We start from the raw sequence: 24,071 nt of genomic DNA on the forward strand, positions 1-24,071 counted from the left end.
TCCAAGTTGTTCATGATAGTCCTCTCATTAGAGCAATATTCAGTACAATGAAAGTCTAGCTCATCAAAGGAGTCAAGTTATTTGCCTGAGGTTCATTTAAATTTTTTAAAGATTTTTGTCTATTTATTCATTTATTTTTTAGAGAACAAGGAAGGGAGGGAGAAACATCGACTGGTTGCCTCTCGCATACTCCCCAACCAGGGACCGATCCCAAAACCTACGCATGTGCCCTGACCGGTAATTGAACCAGCAACCTTTCACTTTGCAGAATGACACCCAATCAACTGAGCCACACTGATCAGGTTCATTTTTAACCTTGAAAGTATCATCCATGCCCCTTTTCTAAGAAAACCATTCAAAGAAGTGTCATAGTCAAATTAATATTTAAGACTGGAACTAAGCTGGGAAAGAGAGCCTGGGCTGGGTAACTCAGCTGGTGAGAGTGTCGTCCCAATATGCCAAAGTTGCAGTCTATCTGCAGTCAGGGCACATATAAGAAACAACCAATGAATGCACACATAAGTGGAATAACAAATTTATGTTTCTCTCTCTAAAATCAATAAATGTTTAAAAAGAAGGAAAAAAGCTTGGAAAGACAAAGTGTACACAGATGTGTTTCCCCTCCCCCACAAAAAAACCTTTCAATGAGGTCGTACCAGATGACTTTTCATGGTCTTTCCAAATACAGGCAAAAACTGTCCTGCACACAGCCTGCCCTAGCAGTCTAGGTTTGTGAGTCGTTCATCACCTAGTGGTCTGATGAAGGAAATGCAGTTTCATCAAGTGCCCGGATAAACTTCCAGCCATTTTGTGATCTCTGACTGTGTATAAGGGCAGCACCTGACATCCTAGAGATTACAAGAGTAGGAGACTACCTCCAGACTCATATAAAATTGTATAGGTTCAGCTCATTATTCATTCATTCCCCCAAAACGTGGGAAGGGTCCACACTTTGTGCTTAACTACTCACAAGAGGCATGTATTTGTTCCAAGGCTGTATTGCAAACTAGTAGAAGATAGAGATTGCTATTCCTTTTTTTTTTTTTTTTTAGGATTTTACACCAGGTTTATTGAGAGAAAGGAGAGAATGGGGTTAGAGGTAAGAGGGAAGCTCCTGGTCCTCGAAGGCCTGTAGGAGCAAGGGAAGGGGAAGAAGAGAACTCCTGGTCCACGCTGAGGGCCCGTCGGAGTCTCCTCGAGATTGCTTTTCTGTAGATCAATCTGAATTGAATACAAGTTTAGATGCTACAAGAAAACTACAAGTATGCCTTATAAATAGAAAGACTGTGTTCCAACATTCACAAAACTGGCATGTGGAAAATGGATTATATTTCTCCTGCATGGTTCCAGGGGACAGGCCTGAAGCTGTTAAGTCATCTTATTAGATTACAATTCAAAATAAGAAATAATTTCCTCCCAATGAGAGCTCTTCAACAATATAATAGGATTCCTCAAGAAATGATGAGCTCCCCAACAATGGAAGTATTCAAAGGAACTTGGAAGGTCATCTCTCAGGGGGATGACAAAAAGCATTCCTGTAACTAGATGACAGAGCCTGGGGACGAGAAGCTTGACACTTACTGTAAAGGCCCTTTCCAACTCCAAGGGTCTATCATTCTTAATAAAACAAAAATAAAACAATCAAACAATACCCACTAATAAATAACTAAAGCACCCTCCCTCTGCTATTTTTTTTTAAAGCTCCAACCAGGCATTATAACAAGTGGATTCGATACCACTTTCCACTTGAGTAAACGTAGACCAAGTATTTAACTCTATTTGCTTCACTTTCATTATCTCTAAGTGTAGAACAAGTACCTATCTATAATATTACTATGAAGATTAAATAATATAATACCTTGTAAAGTACTTAAACTAGCAGTTTGAAAAGGAAAGTGAACTAGGGGGTGGGGGGCAATCTGGAAAGTGAAACCTAAATGTGCTGCTTCTTTTACTTATCTGTAGGCAACCTTCAACCAAAGCATTCCTGATTGTTGCTGACCAGAGGCTAGGTTCCCTTGGCAACCAACCTCAAAAAAAGAGACCAGGCCTACCTTCTTTAGGAAGGCAGCTCACTCTCTGCCCTGAAATCTGGCATCTTCCCTTCACAAAGCAGACTCCCTAAAATTCAAATACCACTGCTTCAAAATCAAGGAGCTGGAAGAAAAACAAAAACAAACAAGAAGCTTAGCTGGTGTTACTCTCCTCACTTCATATGATCAATCACAAAATATCTGAGTTAGAAGGGATCTCAGAGACCATCCGGAGCAACACATTTATTTAATGAATGAGGACAATAAACTGAGAAAAATGAAGTCCTGGACCAGACAAGTTAGTGACAGGGTCAAGACAAGATCAACGGCCCAACAGTCAAAATCTTCCCATTTTTCCAATGGGAAACAGAATTGGCCCTACTAAGCCACCAGACCCATACTATGTACTTTACCTGGGTAAGAGGAATAGAAGCAGTAGAGTGTAGAGGTTAAGAGCATGGACTCTGGAACCAGATTGTTTATTCAGATGCCAGTGATACCACTTACTTTGAACTGTAAGCAGGTTTCCTAACCTCTCTTTGCTTCTATAAAATAGGGATAAGAGCAACTCTTTTATAGCATTAAAGATTAGATGAGATAATCCAAGTAAAATGCATAGCACATAGAAAGTGTTCAATGTATACACTGCTCTGCTTCTCATCACTACCAGTTAGTTGTATCAAGAAGAGAAACAATCACACTAACAAAAGAGACCAGACAAGCTTCTACTTCTGATCCGAGAGCACTGAGAAGGACACAGGTGTTTATGCAGCTCCATTTCCTGGCCCCAGCCAAAGAACACCCAGGGGATTAGTTCTGGAGAAGACCGTCATTAACCCATCACTCATTCATTTCTTTGGATCTAGGGAAGGATCAACTCAAAGGATAACCTAGCACATGTTATGGTGATAAGATGCTTAAGGTCACAAATGAAGATTAGGTACCTCCAAACTCAAGCCTGACCTTTACATCTATGCTATCTGAAGTTGAGCAAAATGCAGTTCTTACCCAATCTCTTCCCCTCAACCCATGAAGGTAACGTAGTATCATGGTTAAGAACAAGAATTCTGGAGTTTGACTGCCCAGGAGTAAATTCCATTATTTATTTGCTGTGTCACTTAGACAAATAACCTTACCTCTCTCTATGCCTTTGCTTCTCCATCTGTTAAATAATAACTATTTTAATTATGGTAACAGCTGACATTTGGAAAGTACTTTCTATGTGCAAGCACTATGCTAAGCACTTTACATGGCTTATGTCATTTAATCGTTACAACTACTTTAGGAAGCAGATACTATTATTACCCTCATTTTACAGCTACAGATGATGAAATGAGGCAGTTTTCTTATTCCAGGCCACATGGCTAGTTACTGGCAAAGCTGAGATGTCAGTGCAACTCTAACCTCAGAAATCTATGTTCCTTACTCCTAACACTGATCTATTTCTCATATCACCAGCTCCATATGATTGTTATGTTACAGAGTGGGGTCTCCAAAAATCCCCTGTGGGTTGGGGGATGGAGAAAAGAGAACAGCTTTTATGATGCCTTTGCATGACTATGGCTAGCAGCTAGTGTCTTAGTTATGCAAATTATTTGGTTCTTCCAAGGCCCCAAGGAGATGGGAGGGGTTTTGACCATGGAATGCTGCAGAAGGAGCATACAGAGCCTGTGCAAGGTTCTTTGAATGGTCAGTACTGGTTACCAGGCCCACTGAGTCACAGGCCACAGTCAGGGATTTAAAAATAAGGCGGCAACCGTTTTAGAGAAGGAAAGAGGAGGAGAGGAGATCCACATGGTTTGCAGGAAGGAAAGAACTCCATGCAACTTGGAAAGGAAAGTGAGAACTCCACGTGGCTTTGAAAGGGCAAAGCACATGTTTTCCTGGACTGTTATTCGGAGGCTGATGACATCGTACCCCAGATCCTGAAGGAGACAGCTGACAGATAAGGGATGGGGGACTTCTGGGCATATTTTTAGTTTCTAACCTTTTGGGGAGCAAGGAAAGCGCTGTGTCCCGTGGGAGAACAGGGTTCTGAGCTGAAGTGCTCACTGCCCTCCCCAGGTTGGAATATTTTAAGTAAAGACCTGTTTTCCTCAACACTAGTTGTTGGGTTTTACACCAAGGCGCCACGTGAAAGAACCCCCTTTCACTCTAACAGTTCTGGCGATCCCAGATGGGACTAATGGAACCTGTAGCCAGGTTATCTCTCTGTAACAGTTATATTGTTAAAATAAGATGATCCACAAAACATGCTTAGCACAGTGCCTGTTTCATCAAGGTTAGCCATTACTATTATTGTTGTTCTCATCATTGCAGATCCCTCTGAGCCTGTCTCAAATACTACTACCTCCTTAGTTCCAATTTCATCTAAAAGGAAATGGTTGTTTTCCTACCTACATACCAGCTCATTGGGCAGCCTGGGGTGGGTTTCTAGCATTTCATTTCCCTCATGCAATATAGGGATAAGTATCCAGGTGGAGAGACAAGGAAATATTTTCTATAAACTTGCTACTCTACAGAAAGCAATATATTAGTCTTTGTTTTCAAAAATAAAAGCTTCATTGCTCTCATTAGAAATGTGCTTATTAAAATTAATTTTTTCAAAATGAAGCAGATACACAGTATTTCCTTAAAAAAAGAAATTATCTGTCCTCTAAATCCTTCCCCTTTTCATTCTCCTATTCTCAAAACTATTATATTATTTAATCATTTAATCCTCACAAGAAATAAGATTGGCCCCAACCGACGTGGCTCAGTTGGCTGGGTGTTGTTCCACATAGCAGATCAACAGTTTGATTCATAGTCAGGGCACATGCCTGGACTGCAGGTTCAGTCCCCTATCAGGGCATATAGGCACAAGAGGCAACTGATCGATGTTTCGATTTCTCATATCGATGTTTCTCTCCCTCTCTTTCTCCCTCCTTTCCCCTGCTCTAAAAAAAAAAAGGAGACTGGTGTCATTTATCATTATCTCTTTCTGACAAGTCCAGAAACTGAGGCTCAAGACCAAACAGCTAATAACTGGATAGTCAGGGATTCCAAAAATATAATTTTTAGCTATGGAAGAGGTAAAGATAGTAAACTCTTCCACTTATCCTGAGAGGAGGTTCCTAGATGATAGAAGGTTCCTAGAAGGTACCTAAAAGTAACTAAGACTGATTATGGGATTTTTAAGAAACTCTTGCTGTTAAGGCAAGACCAAACAGGAACTGTAACCCAAAAGCCAGTAATGCAGTGAGCTATCATCAATCCTACCCTCCAAGAAACAGTAAAATTTAATTTTTGCCTTTTTATTTCAATCGACTTAAATTTTTAAATTTATACCTAATTTTACTTTTAGAAAACTTTTAGCTTAATTTGTGTATGTAAATATACTTTTTCTGCTATAAATTTTATTACTTTTTTAAAGAAATGATTTTTTTTAATTTTTATGTATTTTTTCAGTTAGAGGGGGAGGGAAGGAGAAAGAGGAAGAAAAACATCAATTTGTGAGAGAAACATGGATTGGTTGCCTCTTGTGCACCCCCAACTGGGACCTGGCCCACAATCCAGGCATGTGCCCTGACTGGGGAAAAAAACTACAACCTTTCGGTCGCAGGCCAGCACTCAGTTCCCTGAGCCACACAAGTCAAGGTTCTGCTGTAAATTTTATGAAAGCTAAATACAGATCAAATATTGCCAATGAAAATTTAGCACAATTTTTTCTTTAAATTTTAGAAAATTATTGAGAAGTCAGACAAAGCATGGCTTGGTCTCTGAAGACATCCATACTGTGGCACACCAGTCCCTAACTCCCCAGTTCCAAAATGATGTATCGCTTTATTCTGCTAGAGATCACAGCACTGTTTAGGTCACAATCGTAATTTTTTAGACTAAGAAACTTAGGGCAGTAACAATGTCTTATTCATACAAATATTTCCCTCATTATCTGGTGCACAACCCTCTATATATTCAATAATTTTTATTTAAAATTTGAATAAATTTATTCACTCAACGCTAGCAATGAGCAAAACACAGTTCTAGCCATCACACAATTTCTATTCTAGTGGTAGGTGACAAGTAATAAACAAGCTATAGCAGAGAAAGTCTCTAGAACAATTCCTGGGACATAGTAGGCAGCTTCTATAAATTTCTGAATAAATAGTATGTCAAATAGCAGTAAGTTGCGTAGAGAAAAATAAAGCAGGGAAGGGGGACAGGGAAGACAGAGAGAAGAAGATGGCTTTTACTCTTAAATAGGATGATCAGGGAATATTTCACAGACTAAGTGACAGGTGAGCAGAAATCTGAAGGAGGTAAGGAAAGAGGGCATCCTAATATCTGGAAGAAGTGTTCCAGGCAGAGAAAACAACTACAAAAAGGTCCCAAAGTTGTCTGGCATACTGGAGCAACTACAAGACGACCAATGTGGCTACAACACAAGGGGAAAGTGATAGGAGATGAGGTCAGAGCATCTGGGAGAGGGTAGTGCTAAAGATCCTATGTGCCCTTGTAGACCACTGTAAGGACTTTAGTTTTTAATCTGAGGGGACCAAGAGCAAAGAAGGAAGAATATTTAGAAACTATTCTAATAGTAGCAGAGGAAGTAGTGAGAAGTGTTCAAATCCTGGATGTATTATTTTAAGGTACAGTTGACAGGACCTGCTGGTATACTGGATAAGAGTAAGAGAAAGAACAGAGTCAAGGGGGAGTCCTCCATATATTCAATACAACTGAAACTGAGATAAGAGGAATTGCCAGAGACACAGGTTTGAGAGGAGAAGTTCCAGAGTTCATTTTTTGAATATGTTAAGTTCAAGAAGCTAATAGATATCTAAGAGGAGGTATCCAATAAGCAGTTGGGTATAAGAGTCTTGAGTTCAGGGGAAGACGTTCATGCTAGTAATATACATTTGAGAATTGTCAGGGTATAAGTGATATTTCTTCTTGAAATAGAGTACCTAGGAAATGAGTGTAAACAGAGAAAGGATCCCAGAACTGATCTGAGTCTCCATCACTGGAGGCTCAGGAAAGAAGCAGAAACAGCCAAAAAAAAAAAAAAAGGATGGGGGGTTGAGGAGGGGCAATGAGGTAGGAGAACCAAGGATGTGGTATCCTGGAAGCCAAGTGAAACTAGTGTGCAAGGAGGGAGTCTCAAATGGTACTCAAAGGTCAAGAAAGAAGACAACTGAGAAATGTGCTATTTCCTAAGCATGTTCTTCCCTACTCTACACATCACTTTTTATCTTTTAATCCAAGTAAAATTCCACTATTGGCAAATGAATACACATAAGGTTTCTGTTTAATGCGCTATATCTGTGTCTCTGAAAAACACAAAAAACAATAATCAATGCTCTTAATCTAGACACAACAGATTTTACACAGTGAATATGTTGAGTAAATGATTTGGTTCAATTGTCTCTCTGAAACAGCATCGCCAACTATATCTTGCTTGTGCTCAGGAGGTGGGATCAGAGAAATGAGCTATTTAAATGTATTTCTTTTGTTCTGCCACAAAGTAGCAATTACTCTTCAACTCCTTTCCCTCCTCCCAATCTCAAACAGCCTAGCCAAAGACCCTTAAATTTCCACACACACCCCTTTAAAAACAAAGCAGAACACAATCAAATCCAAAAGTTGAATGAGAAAGAGGTATGCTATGCATGCACCTTCTTTCTTTTACTGCACAAAACGTTAATGATTATTTACTAATTCAAAAGCTGTGCTTTATTTACATTTTTATCCTTACACTCTAAGAAAGAAAGTGCAATTTCTGGTGTCTTCATCTTAAAAGAGAATTACTGCTACAATATAAGGACTTTAATTCTGTGCTCTAGCAAAAAATGTCAGGTCTCGATAATTTACATTTCTGAAGCAGAACAATAATCACCAAAAACTGGACCATGCAAACATCATTCATACCTCCCTGAAATGACTATAACTTCTGAATGAACTGTACTCTCTCTGCCTTTGGTCCTTTGCTTCTTCTGCCTGTAATACCCTTCCCTGCCCTCCACCTTGCAATTTGCCTACTTGGGATTCAGCCTGAATGTCAACTTCTCTAGGCAGCCTAGATCCCCTGGATCACATCCAAGACTGAATCAAGGTTCCTCCTCTGAGCCCATGGCACCCTCTACTTACTCATATCCTAATAATGTACTTTAACACGGTGTACTGTAAATCTGTTTACGTGTCTGTCTCCCTCTCTAGACCATAAACATCTTGAGGGCAAGGACAGGCTCTCATTCATTTGAATATCTTTAGCGTCTGTGATACAGCATGCAATCATTAAGTGTTAAATGAATGAATGAATAAGATGAAATTTGACCTGGAATATCTTGTGATTTTTGTAGCACATTTTTCTTAATAAACCAATTGAATTGGTACTGATATTCAAATTACTGGCATATAAGCACATCCCCAGCTGATAGCAAAAACAAAGATATTCCCCTTCCTTATACTAGAAACAGAGGCTTAGAAAAAGAGATGTGCTGCTCAAAATCAGCTCAAGGAGGAGTTACCATACCAGCTGCTCTTCCTGGTGCAAGACAGCAGCCTGTGCATCCCACACCACAGGAGGTGCTAACAGACCCCTGGGTTGTTCTCTTCACCTCCCTTCCACCAATCCTGTATTCTCCTCTTTTCTGGCCCATTATTTTCTCAGCTTTTTTTCCTTTCTCACTTTGGATACTTTGCACAGGCATTCTGAATGTTCTCATTTGCCCTTTAACTTTTCTCCATTCCCTTCTCCACGCCTTATTTCACAGTGACCCTGGGGAATCCATGGCATTGCTTTTTTGCCCAACCCGGAGAACTCAGACCAAGGATGTTGCTGTATCTCCTCATCACTTCTGTAAGGTACACAAACATATTTCTTCTGTTTCTGAGGAAACAAGTACTAACCCCATAACAGCAATGCAGGGTCACCAGCAATTACAAGTCAAATTGTTACTATCCACACAAAGTGGGGAAAACATGTTTTTAGGCCACACTCCAAAAGTAATATAAGAAAGGTACTCTTAATTTAGTATAATTTTAAATAAAAGAGAAATGGAAAGCTAATATAAAGGGGGAAGAGAAAAAGAAACCATGTTTTTGGAACAAAAAATGTTGGAAGGGCAAATTTAAAAAGCTGTATCTACTTGCTGGGCCAGGTAATTTAGGGAAAAAATGTGATTCCTGCCCCCTGGGAAACCAAGAGTCTTACTGAGGAATCACGCCCACCACTTCCCAAACCCACACATATAAACATTAGAGAATAAGAAGGAAGAGATTCTTTTAAACCAAAAATGTTAGAAACCTAAGATAAGAGTATTTAATGTTCTGGAACAGAACAAAAAAGACTGGATGGAAAGCTTTTTAAGTTTCAGATAAAGCTATTGCATGTGTCAAAGCCAGTGTCGAAAGCATCAGAAGCCCAGGAAAGGACAATCCACAACTAGGAGTCAAGAGGCTCAGTTCCAGTCCTAATAAACTGTGTAAACTTCAGCAAGTCACTTCACTTCTCTGATCCAAAGACGGCTCTTTCATAAAATAAGCAGAATAATACCTTCCTGGCAACATTGTCTGTGATGATTAAATAATGTGAAATCACTCTGAAAGGTTTTTTTATAACAAGCCAATGTGAGGTAAGAGGAAGCAAAACTCCTTCCTCTGAATGGAGTATAAATCCTGTGGTTCAATTTCCAAAGTCTAAGCCTGACTCACCTTAACCAACCTGCAGTCACTCAAGTGGGAGGAAAAGAGTCATGTGTGAGACTCCAGTGATAGGGCGGTGTCTATTTATAGTCAGTTGCTCCATTATCTCACTGGCTTCATCTATAAAATGGGTGGTGTAGAATTTGCTCACCTATCCACAAGACAGTGCAGGTCTGAGGAAGAAGTGGAGAATTTACCATAAGTAAATAAAATAGATTAGTTTCATAACTCTCCCCTCCAAGGATAAGTAACCTAAATCATCAAATATTACTCACTGGATAGAATTAAAAGGGGCCTTAGAGATCATTTAATCTTTTTTTTTTTTTTTAACAGATGGGAAAACTGAGGCTCAGATAAATGAACTGGGTTATAGAAGTCTCAAAGCTAATCAGTGGTAGGGCTGGAGTGAGGCACCAGAGTCATGAATTTCCAAGTCCAGAGTACTTTTTGCCAGATCTCAGGGTCACCCAAGGTACCTGTGGCCTGTACAACACATGATCAACACCAAGACACATCACAATTTAATCAACAACCAAATGTGGGTTACTCTAGGGAGTAAGTGTAGGACTCTGGAGGAATGGGAAAGTTGAGAACTAGGAAAGATAAGGTTTCAATGAGGAGGTGGGTAGACTCCTGGAGGTACTCAAGATAAAAAATTAAAGGAATATTTCAGGCAGAAAGGCTGAAAATAAATAGGTGGCAAATTTAAAAGACCAGATGCTTTCAATCAGGATTATTCTTTTTTTTTAAATTTTTTTAAATTGATTTGGGGGTGAGGGAGAGAAATATCAATTTGTTGTTCCTCTTGTTATTTATACGTTCATTGGTTGACTCTTCTATGGGCCCTGATGGGGGATTAAACCTGTAACCTTGGTGTACTGGACAACGCTCTAATCAACTTGAGCTACCAGGCCAGGACTAGGATAATTCTTGATTATATGTAATTTGGTCTCCTAAGTTTTTAACATTTATTAATATTTTTAATTCTCTAATCACCTATCTCCCTACAAGATAAGGCCCTCTGCAGAGAACACATCCACTTTAGGGGTTAAGTATAGAGTGTCTGGACCCAGATTGCCTAGATTCAAATCCTTGCTTTACCACTTACTAGCTATGTGACCTTAGACAAAATCCTTTGCCTCTTGTACCTATGTGAAATGAAAATAACATCATTCCATCTCAGGAGGTTTTGTGAGAATTTAATGTGTACATTAATCATATTAGTCACAATCTAATAAGTTTTTCATTACTTTAGTTTTGATGTGCCATTTAAAATTTTATTTATTGATTGAGATAGAGAGAGACAGACAGAAACATCAATTTGCTGTTCCGCTTATTTATGCATTCATTGGTTGATTTTTGTATGTGCCCTGAGGGGGATCAAACCCACAATCTTTGTGTGCTGGGACAACCCTCTAACCAACTGGGCTTCCCCGGCAGGGCCTTGATGAGTGCCCCCCCAACCTTTTTTTTTTTTAAGATTTTATTTATTTTTAGAGAAAGGAGAAGGCAGGGAGAAAGAGGAGGAGAAACATGGGTGTGAGAGAGAAACATCAATCAGTTGCCTCCCACATGTACCCCAACTGGCGACCTGGCCCACAACCCAGGCATGTGCCCCGACCAGGAATTGAACCAGCAATCTTTTGCTTTGCAGGATGATACCCAATCAAATAAGCCACACCGGTCAGGGCGATGTGCCCTTTTTAATGCAAGGATCAGAATAAAAATTACTAGAGTAACTGCATGTAGTAAGGATAAGTATCATTTTGCAAAATTTTGTTTCTGTTATATACATGGTGTACATATGTCTGCTACTATGTAAAATTTATTTTACAGTGGTTTGCTTCCAAAAAGGTGAGAGCCACTGAAATAACATACAAAATAAAGCTTTGAACAGTGTCTGGCACATGGTAAGCACTTAGTGCTACCATTGTCATTGTTGTTATTACATACTTACCTACTAAAGTTGTTTGTAGGATTCTATAAGGTAATGTGAATGTACTTTGGAAAGTCTGATATGTGATATTAATGTAACTTAGAGAAAACAAAAAGCCTTTTTCTCCATTTCTAACACCTTCACAAGCAGAACCCTGTTTAGGCACATATTTGTTGCTTTGCCCACAAGTTATTTGTCACACTGAAATGAAGAGTCCACAGACTATGATTTATCTAACACTCTATCACGCTCTGTCAATATTTGCAGAGACATGGAGGCTTGGCGCCAGTGTAAAATTATTTATTTTTACCTGGTTGGGGTGGGGAAGGTGAAGTCATGCCTATTGGTAGCTAAAGGAAGCAAGTGAGTCATATAGAGAAATTGCTTGCTCCACAGAGCCACGTACACTCAAATTGTGCCACAGGTGAGGCAGGACTGACAGATACTAGAGCCATTACACAGGGCTGAATCACTTCCCCCTCCCTATCCGCACCTGGTCACCTAATAAGAAAATAACATTTGAGCCCATTACTGGTATAGCTCACACCAGGAAAATCTGGGAATCCCCAAACATGTACAGATAGAGGGAAACTACCCACCAAAACATTGCCTGAAGAATTCCTTTTAATGACAAGCTCACCTAAATGTTCAAACAACATTTAAATTTTAAAATCTTAATTCACAGAAAAATTTGGATATGTGCTCACCAATAAGGAAATAAGGTCTGGATTCCATTCTTGACACTGTGTGACCTTGAATTAATCACTGCATCTCCCTGGGCCTAAGTGAACTCCTCTGTTAAAAAAAAGAGAGAGAAAGATAACACCACCTACCTCAGAGAATCATTATAAAATTTAAATAGTATGCAGTAAAATGCCTAGCACAGGACAAACGTCTCTCCCTTCTAGAATAAAAGTGAACACCAGTTGTGGTAAACTGAGGTTCCCTGTCCAGCTTGCCAGTGAAAAAAGTCTTAGGCATCCTAGTCACTCCATGGAGATTTTTTTTTTTTTTTAAGATTTATAAAATCATTTATTGGATTTTCCAGCACAGCAGCCTGTGCTAGAAGACTACGAAAGCAGTAATTTCCCATCTCTTCCTTAAGGCAGTGATTCCTAAACGCTGTTACTTGAGGGCCCAAGTTACCCATTGGTAGCGGCCCCCGCTATGCATTAAAATTAAAATGAGCGAGAGATCTGGTATCTTGCCTACATTTTACAGTTCACATTCGCAGTTCAAATTAACGGGAGAAAGGCATTAAAATTCGCTCCCCCCTTGCTCCCAGGTTTTGGACCACTCCGTAGAAATTGTTATCGGAGTGGTCGGAAGACTTGCTGCGCAGTAAAGGTCCCCAGCCACAGGCACGGGGGATGGCAGAACGACTGGGCACATTCTAGAGCTCTCTTACTGACCCCAACTGCTCATTGGCGACGAAACCGGGCCACGTGCCGCCATTTTGTGATAAGGAAACATGGCGGCTACACCCGTGGGGAAGGAAGAGGGGCAGAGGGACCGCCACGTTAGCCGCTTCCCTTGGGAGAGCCTCCAACACATTGGCCACACAGCCTTATCCCTCTGACTTAACTGAGGGGAAGGGGCAGGGGCAGAAGTCACTAGTACACCAGCAGCCTGAGCGACCTTTCTCCTTTTGGGAGGCAAACATGCAGCAGCGCCAACGATAGGAAAAGCTTTCCAAGATGGCGGCTCGGCCAGGGACAACCCCCGGAAAGCGCTGGGCGCAGCGTTTGCACCAAGCGTGGCAAGGGCCGCAAAGCCGCAGCAGGAGCGCAAACCATGCGGGGAAAGCCACAGAAGCTCCCCAAAGCACTGGCCAGTAACCTCTCAGTGAATGTGGCCCTAAAGAGACACACCATTGTCTTAAATGTCTAAAGAGGCTACCGCGACGAAAGCTACACTAGAGCAGGAAGTGGGGTTTCTGCGGGCTTAACTGAAATAAATTTGCAAAATGCAAACAAAGCATTATGTAAATGGACGCCATTCTTTTTAGGGCCACGTTTCCAGAAACCACTAGCAGAGCCGCGATTCCGACAGCGGATGGGGACGGGAGAGATCGTGTCAGTCTTTCTCCTCACGGGTCGCCGCCATGGGGCCTAGACCCGGGTGGTGGCTGGCGCCCAGCGCCCAGACGCTGGGGACGAAAAAGCCCCACGTGCCCGCCCGCGCTCCCGCCCCGCAGCCTCACCTCCCCCCCACCCCCCGGAAGACCGCGCCTGCCCCTCCCGGTCCCCCACGCCCTCGCGCACGCGCTCTGGCCGCCTCACGCGCACGTTTTAAATCCGCGGCGTCCCAGCTGCCGCCTGCAGTTACCGCCGGACCTGCCCGTGTTCTTCCGCGTCCAGGCCGCTTTTGCAAGGCTGTAAAATAATGTGTAGCTCCCATTCACAACACTACCATTGCTAAACATCTGCTGGTGCCACTAGGGTTAATAAAGTACACGTTCGCTTTAAAATTTTGCCGGACTCACAGCTTCTGCCCGTCGGAGCTTTATATTCAATGCCAGGTTGTTAAAAGGATTTTTGTAAAACTACTGTTTGCAGATGGGCGTAATCTTGTGACCTAAAAAAACACGGGTCCTCATTTTTTTCAAGGGGTCCTGCGCAGCAAGCACTTCCGGGGTCATAGGGTACGCGGGGTTGAAAGCGGGCTTCCCGCCCCGCCCAGACCGCCGAGGCTGCCGCCGGAGTCGCTACCGCCGCGCCCTCGCCCACCCGCCCGCCCGCCGCTCCCGGTCCCGCTCGGCCCCGCTCGGCCCCGCTCGGCCCCTCCACCGCCGCCGCCTGCCCCTGTGACGACGCCGCGGTCTCCCACCCGCGCCCGCCCGCTCTCGCGGCCCTCGCTCGCCTCGCGCCGGCAGTTTTGGGCCTACACCTCCCCTCCCCCCGCCGCCACCAAAGACTTGACCACGTAACGAGCCCAACTCCCCCGAACGCCGCCCGCTGCTCGCCATGGATGCCGGTGTGACTGAAAGTGGACTAAATGTGACTCTCACCATTCGTCTGCTTATGCACGGAAAGGAAGTAGGAAGCATTATCGGGAAGAAAGGGGAGTCGGTTAAGAGGATCCGCGAGGAGAGTGGCGCGCGGATCAACATCTCAGAGGGGAATTGTCCGGAGAGAATCATCACTCTGACCGGCCCCACCAATGCCATATTTAAGGCCTTCGCTATGATCATCGACAAGCTGGAAGAAGATATCAACAGCTCCATGACCAACAGCACGGCGGCGAGCAGGCCCCCGGTCACCCTGAGGCTCGTGGTGCCGGCCACCCAGTGCGGCTCCCTGATTGGGAAAGGCGGGTGTAAGATCAAAGAGATCCGCGAGAGTACGGGGGCCCAGGTCCAGGTGGCGGGGGATATGTTGCCCAACTCCACCGAGCGGGCCATCACCATTGCTGGCGTGCCGCAGTCTGTCACCGAGTGTGTCAAGCAGATCTGCCTGGTCATGCTGGAGACGCTTTCCCAGTCTCCGCAAGGAAGAGTCATGACCATTCCGTACCAGCCCATGCCAGCCAGCTCTCCAGTCATCTGCGCGGGCGGCCAAGATCGGTGCAGCGACGCTGCGGGCTACCCCCACGCCACCCATGACCTGGAGGGACCACCCCTAGATGCCTACTCGATTCAAGGACAACACACCATTTCACCGCTTGATCTGGCCAAGCTGAACCAGGTGGCAAGACAACAGTCTCACTTTGCCATGATGCACGGCGGGACCGGATTCGCCGGAATTGACTCCAGCTCTCCAGAGGTGAAAGGCTATTGGGCAAGTTTGGATGCATCTACTCAAACCACCCATGAACTCACCATTCCAAATAACTTAATTGGCTGCATAATCGGGCGCCAAGGCGCCAACATTAATGAGATCCGCCAGATGTCCGGGGCCCAGATCAAAATTGCCAATCCAGTGGAAGGCTCTTCTGGTAGGCAGGTTACTATTACTGGTTCTGCTGCCAGTATTAGTCTGGCCCAGTATCTAATCAATGCCAGGCTTTCCTCTGAGAAGGGCATGGGGTGCAGCTAGAAAAGTGTAGGTCCACTCATAACCCTTTCTGCTGTTTTCCCATGATCCAAATGTGTAATTTCTGGTCAGTGATTCCAGGTTTTAAATAATTTGTAAGTGTTCAGTTTCTACACAACTTTATCATCTGCTAAGAATTTAAAAATCACATTCTCTGTTCAGCTGTTAATGCTGGGATCCATATTTAGTTTTATAAGCTTTTCCCTGTTTTTAGTTTTGTTTTGGGTTTTTGGCTCATGAATTTTATTTCTGTTTGTCGATAAGAAATGTAAGAGTGGAATGTTAATAAATTTCAGTTTAGTTCTGTAATGTCAAGAATTTAAAAATTAAAAAATGGATTGGTTAAAAAAATGCTTCATATTTGAAAAAGCTTGGAAGTACTTTGTTGGTGCTTTTTTTTCCCCCTTCCCTTTCAGTGTTAGTTATTTGCAGGGAGAAGGGTGGGCCCATCCTCGGTATTCCCTCAAGCCCTTTTCACCTTATTGGTAAGATTCCATTTCCTCTCTATCCCAACAAAGGAACACAGCAGGTTGGGCCTCCTTTGGCATGTTTGCAGACAGAGGTTCTCCCCGGGGGAGTAACATCTTTCCATCCAAGTTCCAGAGACAGGCCTCCGCCCATTTCTCTGGTAGAAAACGTGTTTTCTCAGATGGAAAAAGTATGCCCACTCAATAGGGCCTCTGAATGGCCCTGTGTCCTCCGTTTTTAACCAACTCTATCCCCACCCCCAGTCTCACTGGGAAAACTCAGCCAGGAACAAAAAAATGTTCTGAGGTGGGAGGAGCGGCGCGGGGTGGGGGTGGGGGCCAGGGAAGAAGGGGAAGGGTTAAGCCGGGGGTGAGGGAGAAGCCGAGGTGGGGGGAAGGGAAGGGGGCGAGGGTGGGTTTGAGGACTTGGAGGAGGGCAGCTGCTACGGGTGGTTGGTGGTAGGGATAGAGGGGTTTTGGTTGGGCTGCAGGACTGGATGGGGGATGGTACTGGCGGAGCACACGTGTCAAGAATGCACCTGTGGCAAGCAGCCTGTCAGAGGATGTTATTACACCTGCCAAGTGGCGTATCCAGAAACAAAAGAGGCCCAGCTTCTAATTCTTAAGCTGTGTGCACTATTTAGAGGAATTATTATATCAGGAGATATTTCTGCCTAAATGGGACAGTCCATGCAGGCAGGAATGTAGGAGATTGCTCATTGGCTATCAGGGTCTAAGAATGACCTTGGTGTTAAAAATGCGGATTCGTGGGTCCCACCCCAAATTTATTCAGAAGGCTGCATTTTTAACACTACCAAAGGTTCTTAGATTTGAGTGCCACTGATTCTCTTCATCAGTGGGGTTAGGAAGACCCTGCTGTGAAGGCCTAACAGCCTCATGTGCACATCAGCCAGTGGGACAAGGCTGGACCTGATGAGACAAGAAAAATTATCATTAGGCAGAGATACTCTAGAAACAATACAAAACAATAGACGGTTAAGTCACGAAGTACTTCAAACCCCAGGCACTGTAGGAGATGACTTAACAGTAAAGAAAAATTCCAATGGGAGAGGAATTTTTATCCATAATAAATATGTTGAGACTTACTCTCTCCAGGCACCTACTCCTTTTTTCTGAGGTACAGACCTAGTTCTGAGAGTCCTTGGAGGTAAAATGGGGGTCTTCCATACATTACACCCACTCTGGAGTCAGGCACGCAGTCATTGAAAGGAGCCCAAATTCTGGAGTTTAAATCTGAGTTCAATTTGAGTGCTGTCCCTTCTGGCCTTGGGCAAATTACTCTGCCTCAGCATAAAATGGTGGTGGTAAAAGTACTCACCTGGGTTTATGGAAAAAAAAAAGAAAAATGAGAGCACATATATGAAGCAGAAGAGCTCTTAGAACACAGTAAACTTCAGTATACTTTAGATTGCAAAAAACCAAAAGCCCATTTCTGCCCACAATATCTCTGAGCACAGAAGACAGATGTTAAAAGGTAGGGAACAAAGCAATGTGTACTAAGTGATAAGCTTGAGATAATACAGTTGGACTGAGGGGCCAGGACAGGTAAGGGAGGCCCTACTAAAGACCCAGAAATAGGTTCAGTGTCTCTTGGGAATAATAAGCACAAATCACATTTGTGTAGGGTAAGAAAGGGATGAATCATTAGGCTAGCCCCTCACACACCAAGCCAAATATGAGGAGTCCCTGAAACATGCTGGGTTTAACTGACTGAACAGCTACATGCAAAATACTTTGACCTAAAACTTGATGTCTTGGTACAATTGGAAGATGTATAGTAACTTGGAATTAGAGCATGATATGTGATAAAGAGGGAAGGGAAGGTGGAGGGAGCCACTAAATCATTCGAAGCTAAATGATAAACAGCCTTGAATGTCATAAAAAGGGTTTAGCTATATCCTAACGCCCAGTGGTCTGCAAACATTTTTTTAAAGTGTACCACTTCAGTAACAAGTCTTTAGCATATACCTTTATTACATGTTTGTTTATAAATCACATATATGAATACTAGTCATTTATAAACCATATACAAGCATAATCTATATATTATATATATATCAGAAACCACAAAAACAAGATAAAAAATAAATTGAAATTAATTTCTAGTAGTTCTTTTACCCCTTCCCCCCTATCATTTTAGAGATCCCTTCCAGGGAATAGTGGAGAAAACAATTTCAATGTCATAGGTATCCTTGGGGAGTGATGGGGAGAAGCCAAATTGCACCAAGAGGAGGGGCTGGGGGGTGGGGGGGTGAGGCAGTGGAGACAGGAGTGTAAATGGATCAAATACTTGGTGCAAAGGAGAAAAAGAAATAGGACACTTGAGGGGGAAGAACTGGGGGAATTGGTTTTTTGAAAGGAACCTCACTAAAGGCAGCTAATAGGGAATCAATAGAAGACTGTGGATAGAAGAGGGCCTTGGAGCAGTAAATATAAGGTGCCAGGCCAGCTTGACTACTAGAGTTTAATTCATTCCTATGGGGACTTGCATTTCAGGACTCCTCTCCTTTCTCTTTGGGGCAGCTTGAGTATGTCCTGTCCTTTTTTAGATTAAGGACTGGAAATCCATGAGCCCCCTCTGCAGTTGCTGTTTCTTGTCACAGCCCCATTCCTACCACCAGCTGTTAGGTCTCAGCCACTGCCACAGTCAGGGGTGTGTAACAATTTCTCTAAACATTGGCCACACCTGCTGTGTCGTAGCCATAGGAGTTGTGCCACATATTCAGAAGGCTGGTATCACCACCCGCCCCAATCCCCAGACCCCTCACCCCATTCAAAATACACTACCATGTATGTACACCACCATCACATGCCCCACCTCAGGAAGCAGTTGGGGCAATGAGTCACCACTCTTAGGTTCACCCCTAGAACAGCTTCTTATTTTTTGTCACCTGTTTGCCAAGAGCTTGAGGTTTGTGAGTTGTACCCATCTCATCCCTGATACTCTTGGCTACCCCAAGTAGTGAGCTACATACTGTCTACCACCTCTAGACCTGTCACCTCCTGCCAAAGAGACAGCACCCAGCCAGACATATAAATAGGCAGTCACCACCAGAGAAGGCTCTACTGCCAAGTCTTCAGGCCATCTTGCCTGGCCTGGCCACCAGTGGGACCTTCCTGAAATTCCAGTCTGACTACATTACTCCCTTGCTTTAAAGGCCATCAAGTCCCAACACCACCCATGGTCTATAAAAGAAAATCCACAGTTCTCAGCACAGCTCACAGACCCTTCAGTATCTGTTCCCACCAGCCTCAGCAGTGCAAGGCCTCCCATACAGAATGACTTGTAGTTCCTCAAAGTCATTCTGTTTGGTAATTCGTGCATTTGGGAAATAATTGTTCCTTTGTAATTCTGACCCTGGCAGCCCTCTTCTTTGTTACTTGCCGGGGGTTCTGGGGCTCGGCTCCTACTCTTTTTCTTTTTCTTTTTTCTTTTTTAAGATTATATTTATTTTTAGAGAGGGGGAAGGGAGGGAAAGAAACATCGATGCAAAAGAGAAACATAGATTGGTTGCCTCTCACACGTGCCCCAAACAGGGACCAAACCCGTAACCTGGGCACATGCCCTAACCCAGAATCTAACTGGTAACATTTTGCTTTGCGGTACAACATTCAACCAACTAAGCCATACTGGTCAAGGCAGGGGCTCCTACTCTTGAGTATCAATATTCAGCAAGGAAAATTACACTCTGCTGAGGAGCCAGGAGACTAAAGTCTAGTCCTAGATCTGGTATCAATTCCCTGGGTGATCTTGGACAAGCTGCTCCCCCTTTCTGCATCTTAGCCCTCCATCTGAGAAGAGGGGATAAAATAATACCCACAATTCTCTGGCTGCCTTGGGAAATAATGCTGCCTTTGTAGGCACCCATCCCTGCTTCTGCCTCCTGCCACAAGACTGACTTCTGATACATAGACCTTCCATAAACACACTAAGAGAGAAAAACGGAAATTAAAACCCAGCAAGTCCCAGCTTGGCATTTTGGGTAACTACTCACAAAGGTTTGATTGAAGAGGAAGCATAAAGAAAGGAACTACTGGAGAATTTTGCTCTGAACACCTTTGAAGGTGCTGTCATCTTTAGACTTCATGGGGAAGAGGAGTGGGCAATAGAGTGGCATGCCAGAGTTACCTGGAGGCAGTTAACCCCCTAAGCAAACCCAAGCCCCCACCTCTTCTTCCCCTGCTCTCATGCTCTAACAGTGAGGACTCTGTGGGAGGACTCTGACCCCCCTGAGTGTCCCGTGGACCTGTGTCCACTAAAGTAGGGAGACAGCGACTATAGCTGCCCCGCTTCCCCTCCCAGGACTCCAGACATTTGACTCCAGGCTGAATGCACCTTGGTAGGGAGCTGAGGCAGCTGTATACTTCAGTGATAGTACACACTACCCAGTTAGTCAAGTGGTGGAAGACAGCAAATTATTCCCTGAGCAGTTCACCCACTGTGAGGAGACACAGACACACCTTCTTAAACCTGTCTCCATGTGAATGAAAACCCGTGCTTTCATTTGTTAGGTTACTCTGCTTCAAAAAGTATGTTTAGGGCTTGCTCAGTGGGCCCTTAAGAGAGCCTTCTCCCACTGGCTCCTGATAGGACTTTAGTGAGGTCAGATGCGGTCATTGTCCAGCCTGGAACCTGAGCAGTTCCAAGCAACATATCCATGTCTGGCTAACATTTATTAAATTCTATGTAGAAACCACTGTTCCAAGCACTTTAAATGAATTAACTCAATCTGTAGAGCCCTATGAGGTAGATATTATTTTGATGTCACTTTACAGGTGAGAAACTGAGGCACACAGCAATGAGGTGACTTGTCCAAGGTTACAGAGCGCATCGGCAGCAGAGCCAGTATTTGAACACAAGCGATGTGACCCCTACACTGCTCTCTTACTCACTGTTCTGGACTGTTCCACTACACCAGAGAAACTGCCCCTGGGAGAGTCTATAGGGACAGAGAGTCTACACTTTGTTTTATTTTGTCTTCAATAATTTTTATTGTCCAATTTTTTAAGTAAGACAGCAATACATATTTTTATGAAACATACATGAATATATAATACATGAAAATCCATATTGCTACTGTTAACATCCTCTATTATTTGTTTAATGTTAGACTCCTTTATATACTAGCATATATGTATCACTATTTTTAAAATGGGATTGTATCTAGAAACTGATTTGTATGCTATTTTTCTTTTTATTAAATTGAGAATCATTTATACATCATAAAATTCATTATTTTAAAGCGTACTATTTAGTGGGTTTTAGCATATTCATAACATTGTGCAACTGTCACCACTACTTTATGCCAGACATTTTCATCACCGCAATAGAAACTTACATGCCTTACCAATCACACCTCATTGATCACCCACCCCCTCTACCCCTGGCAACCAGTAATCTACTTTCTGACTCTATAGACTTGCTTATTCTGGCCATTTTACATAAACAGAATTATATAGGATGAGACCTTTGTGTCTAACTTCTTTCACTTAGCCTAGTGTTTTCAAGGTTTATCTATGTTGTAGCATGGATAAAGTACTTCATTCCTTTTCTTTCTTTTCATTTTTTCTTTGACAGTATTTATTACATTATTATATTTATTTTTATCCCCACCTGAGGACATGCTTATTGATTCTAGAGAGAAGGGAAGGGAGGAAGAGAAACATCAATTGGTTTCCTCCCACATGTGCCCCACACCCACAACCTAGGCATGTGCCCTGACCAGGAATCAAACCTGCAACCTTTGGTTTATTAGACAATGCTCCAACCAACTGAGCCACACTGGCCAGGGCAGCACTTCATTCCTTTTCATGGCTGAATATAGTCCATTGTATAATTCTACCACATTTTGTTTATCCATTCACCAATTGATGAACATTTGGGTTTTTTCCATTTTTTGGCAATTATGAATAATGCTGTTATCAACATTCGTGTACAAGTTTTTGCGTGGTCATATGTTTTTATTTTCTTGGGTATATAATTAGGAGTGGAACTGCTGGGTCATATGGTTAATCTATGCTTAACTTTTGGAGGAACTGCCAAATTATTTTTCACACTGGCTGCACCATTTTACATTCCTACCAGCAGTGTAGAGGCATCTTCTTGCCCATGCTTGTTAGTTTCTTTCTTTGATTTTTGTTTTTCTTTCTTTTCTATAGTCGTTCTAGTGGGCATAAAATGGTACCTTATTGTGATTTTGATTTGCATATCCCTAAGGATTTCCATTTCCTTTATTGAGTATTTTCTTTCTTTTTTAAAGAAAATTTTTTTTTGTTTACTTATTTTCAGAGAGAGGGGAAGGGAGGGATAAAGAGAGGGAGAGAAACATCAATGTGTGGTTGTTTCTCACACGCCCCTAACTGGGGACCTTGCCTGCAACCCAAGCATGTACCCTGACTGGGAATCGAACCAACCACCCTTTGGTTCGCAGAGCCAGCTCTCAATCTACTGAGCCACACCAGCCAGGACTAACTGTTGTGCTTTTGGTGTCATAAAAAAGAAACCATTGCTTAATTCAATACTAATTTTTCTTCTAAGAGTTTTATAGTTCTAGTTCCTACACTGTAAAACTCATTTTTTTAATTTTTATTGTATTTTTTCCATTACCACTTAACCCTCTTATACCCTCTCCCCCCTACAAAACTCTTAAAAGAAGATATAAGTATAAATTTTCATGACATTGGATTTAGGTCTTTAAGTTAATTCTTTATGGTCTTAGTCGGGCTCCAAATTCATTCTTCTTCTTTTTTTTTCTTTTACAATTTTATTTATTTATTTATTTATTTATTTATTTATTAGAGAGAGGGGAAAGGAGAAAGAGAGGGAGAGAAACATCACTGTGTGGTTGCCTCTCACGCGCCCCCAACTGGGGACCTGACATGCAACCTAGTTATGTGCCCTGACTGGGAATCGAATTAGCAACACTTGGATCGCAGACTGATGCTTAATCCACTGAGCCACAGCAGCCAGGTCAAATTCATTCTTTTGCAGGTAGATATACAATTGTCCCATCAACACTTGTTGAAAAAACTATTATTATATCCTATTTTTTATCTTAATAAATTGTGAACATTTGCACTATAATCAATAGTATTTTTATTAGCTATATGTACTTCATTCACTGATACATTTATTTAACCAATCTCTTATTTACAGACTTTTAAGTTGTTTTTATATTTTGATGTCTTAAATCATACAGTAGTGAATATACTTACAAAAATATCTTGAGATTCATCTCTAATTATTTTTTAAGACAAATTATTTATTCAAAAGAGGAAAGTCTGGATTAAAGGGTAGCTTCATTTTCAAGGCTTTAATTGTATATTATTACTTAGCTTGAAAGCAGTTTTCAAATTTTTCCCTTTATACTCTTTAAAATTATTGAAGCTTCTTTGTTGTTGTTGTTTTGTTTTTATGTTAAAGAAGGAGAAGGGAGGGAGAGAGAAACATCCATGTGTGACAGATACATTGATTGGTTGCCTCTCACACACCCCCAACTGGGGACCTGGCCCACAACCCAGGCATGTGCCCTGACTGGGAATCAAACCAGCAGCCTTTTGGTTTGTAGGCCAGCACTCAATCCACTGAACCACACCAGCCAGGACACAAAAATTATTGAAGTATTAAAGGGCTTTTGCTTGTGTGGGTAATTTATATTCATTTTAACTGTCTTAAAGCATAGAAAAAGTTTAAAGATTTATATATTAATTTATTTAGAAATAACTATAATGGAATCATTAAATGCTAACAAAAGTAACATATTTTGATTAAAAACAATTTTCAAAACAAATATTTAGTGAGAAAGCTGGCAATTTCTTTTTCTTTTCAAAGCTCTTTAATGTCTGGCTTAACAGACTACGCTGGAGTCTCATAGCTTTCTGCATCGATCTGCTGTGCTAT

At 42.3% G+C, this 24,071-nt stretch overlaps 1 protein-coding gene and 1 long non-coding RNA gene across 12 annotated transcripts in view; one reads left to right on the top strand and one right to left on the bottom strand.

Moving 5' to 3' along the window:
• Positions 1-14,240, bottom strand: part of LOC150006167 (uncharacterized) — an 80,845-nt gene extending 66,605 nt beyond the window's left edge. For 2 of the 11 annotated variants that reach the window (XR_016511917.1, XR_016511919.1), the window contains exons 1-2: positions 13,521-13,829; positions 12,357-12,444 (exon numbers count right to left, since the gene is read on the bottom strand). This is a non-coding gene — a long non-coding RNA (uncharacterized LOC150006167). The other 9 variants (XR_016511918.1, XR_016511916.1, XR_016511921.1 and 6 more) reach the window with 9 other exon arrangements.
• Positions 14,241-14,399: 159 nt separating this feature from the next.
• PCBP1 (poly(rC) binding protein 1) lies at positions 14,400-16,034 on the top strand. Its single transcript, XM_090281476.1, has one exon. The coding sequence runs from the start codon at positions 14,616-14,618 to the stop codon at positions 15,684-15,686; it is 1,071 nt and encodes a 356-aa protein (XP_090137602.1). The 5' UTR covers positions 14,400-14,615; the 3' UTR covers positions 15,687-16,034.
• Positions 16,035-24,071: the final 8,037 nt, after the last annotated feature.

This window comes from Furipterus horrens, unplaced genomic scaffold (assembly GCF_987537825.1).
Source record: "Furipterus horrens unplaced genomic scaffold, mFurHor1.1.pri manual_scaffold_6, whole genome shotgun sequence".
NCBI classification, from domain to species: domain Eukaryota; kingdom Metazoa; phylum Chordata; class Mammalia; order Chiroptera; family Furipteridae; genus Furipterus; species Furipterus horrens.

Excerpts from the sequence above, each read along its gene's own strand:
- PCBP1 (XM_090281476.1), top strand. The coding sequence starts at position 14,616 with ATGGATGCCGGTGTGACTGAAAGTGGACTAAATGTGACTCTCACCATT.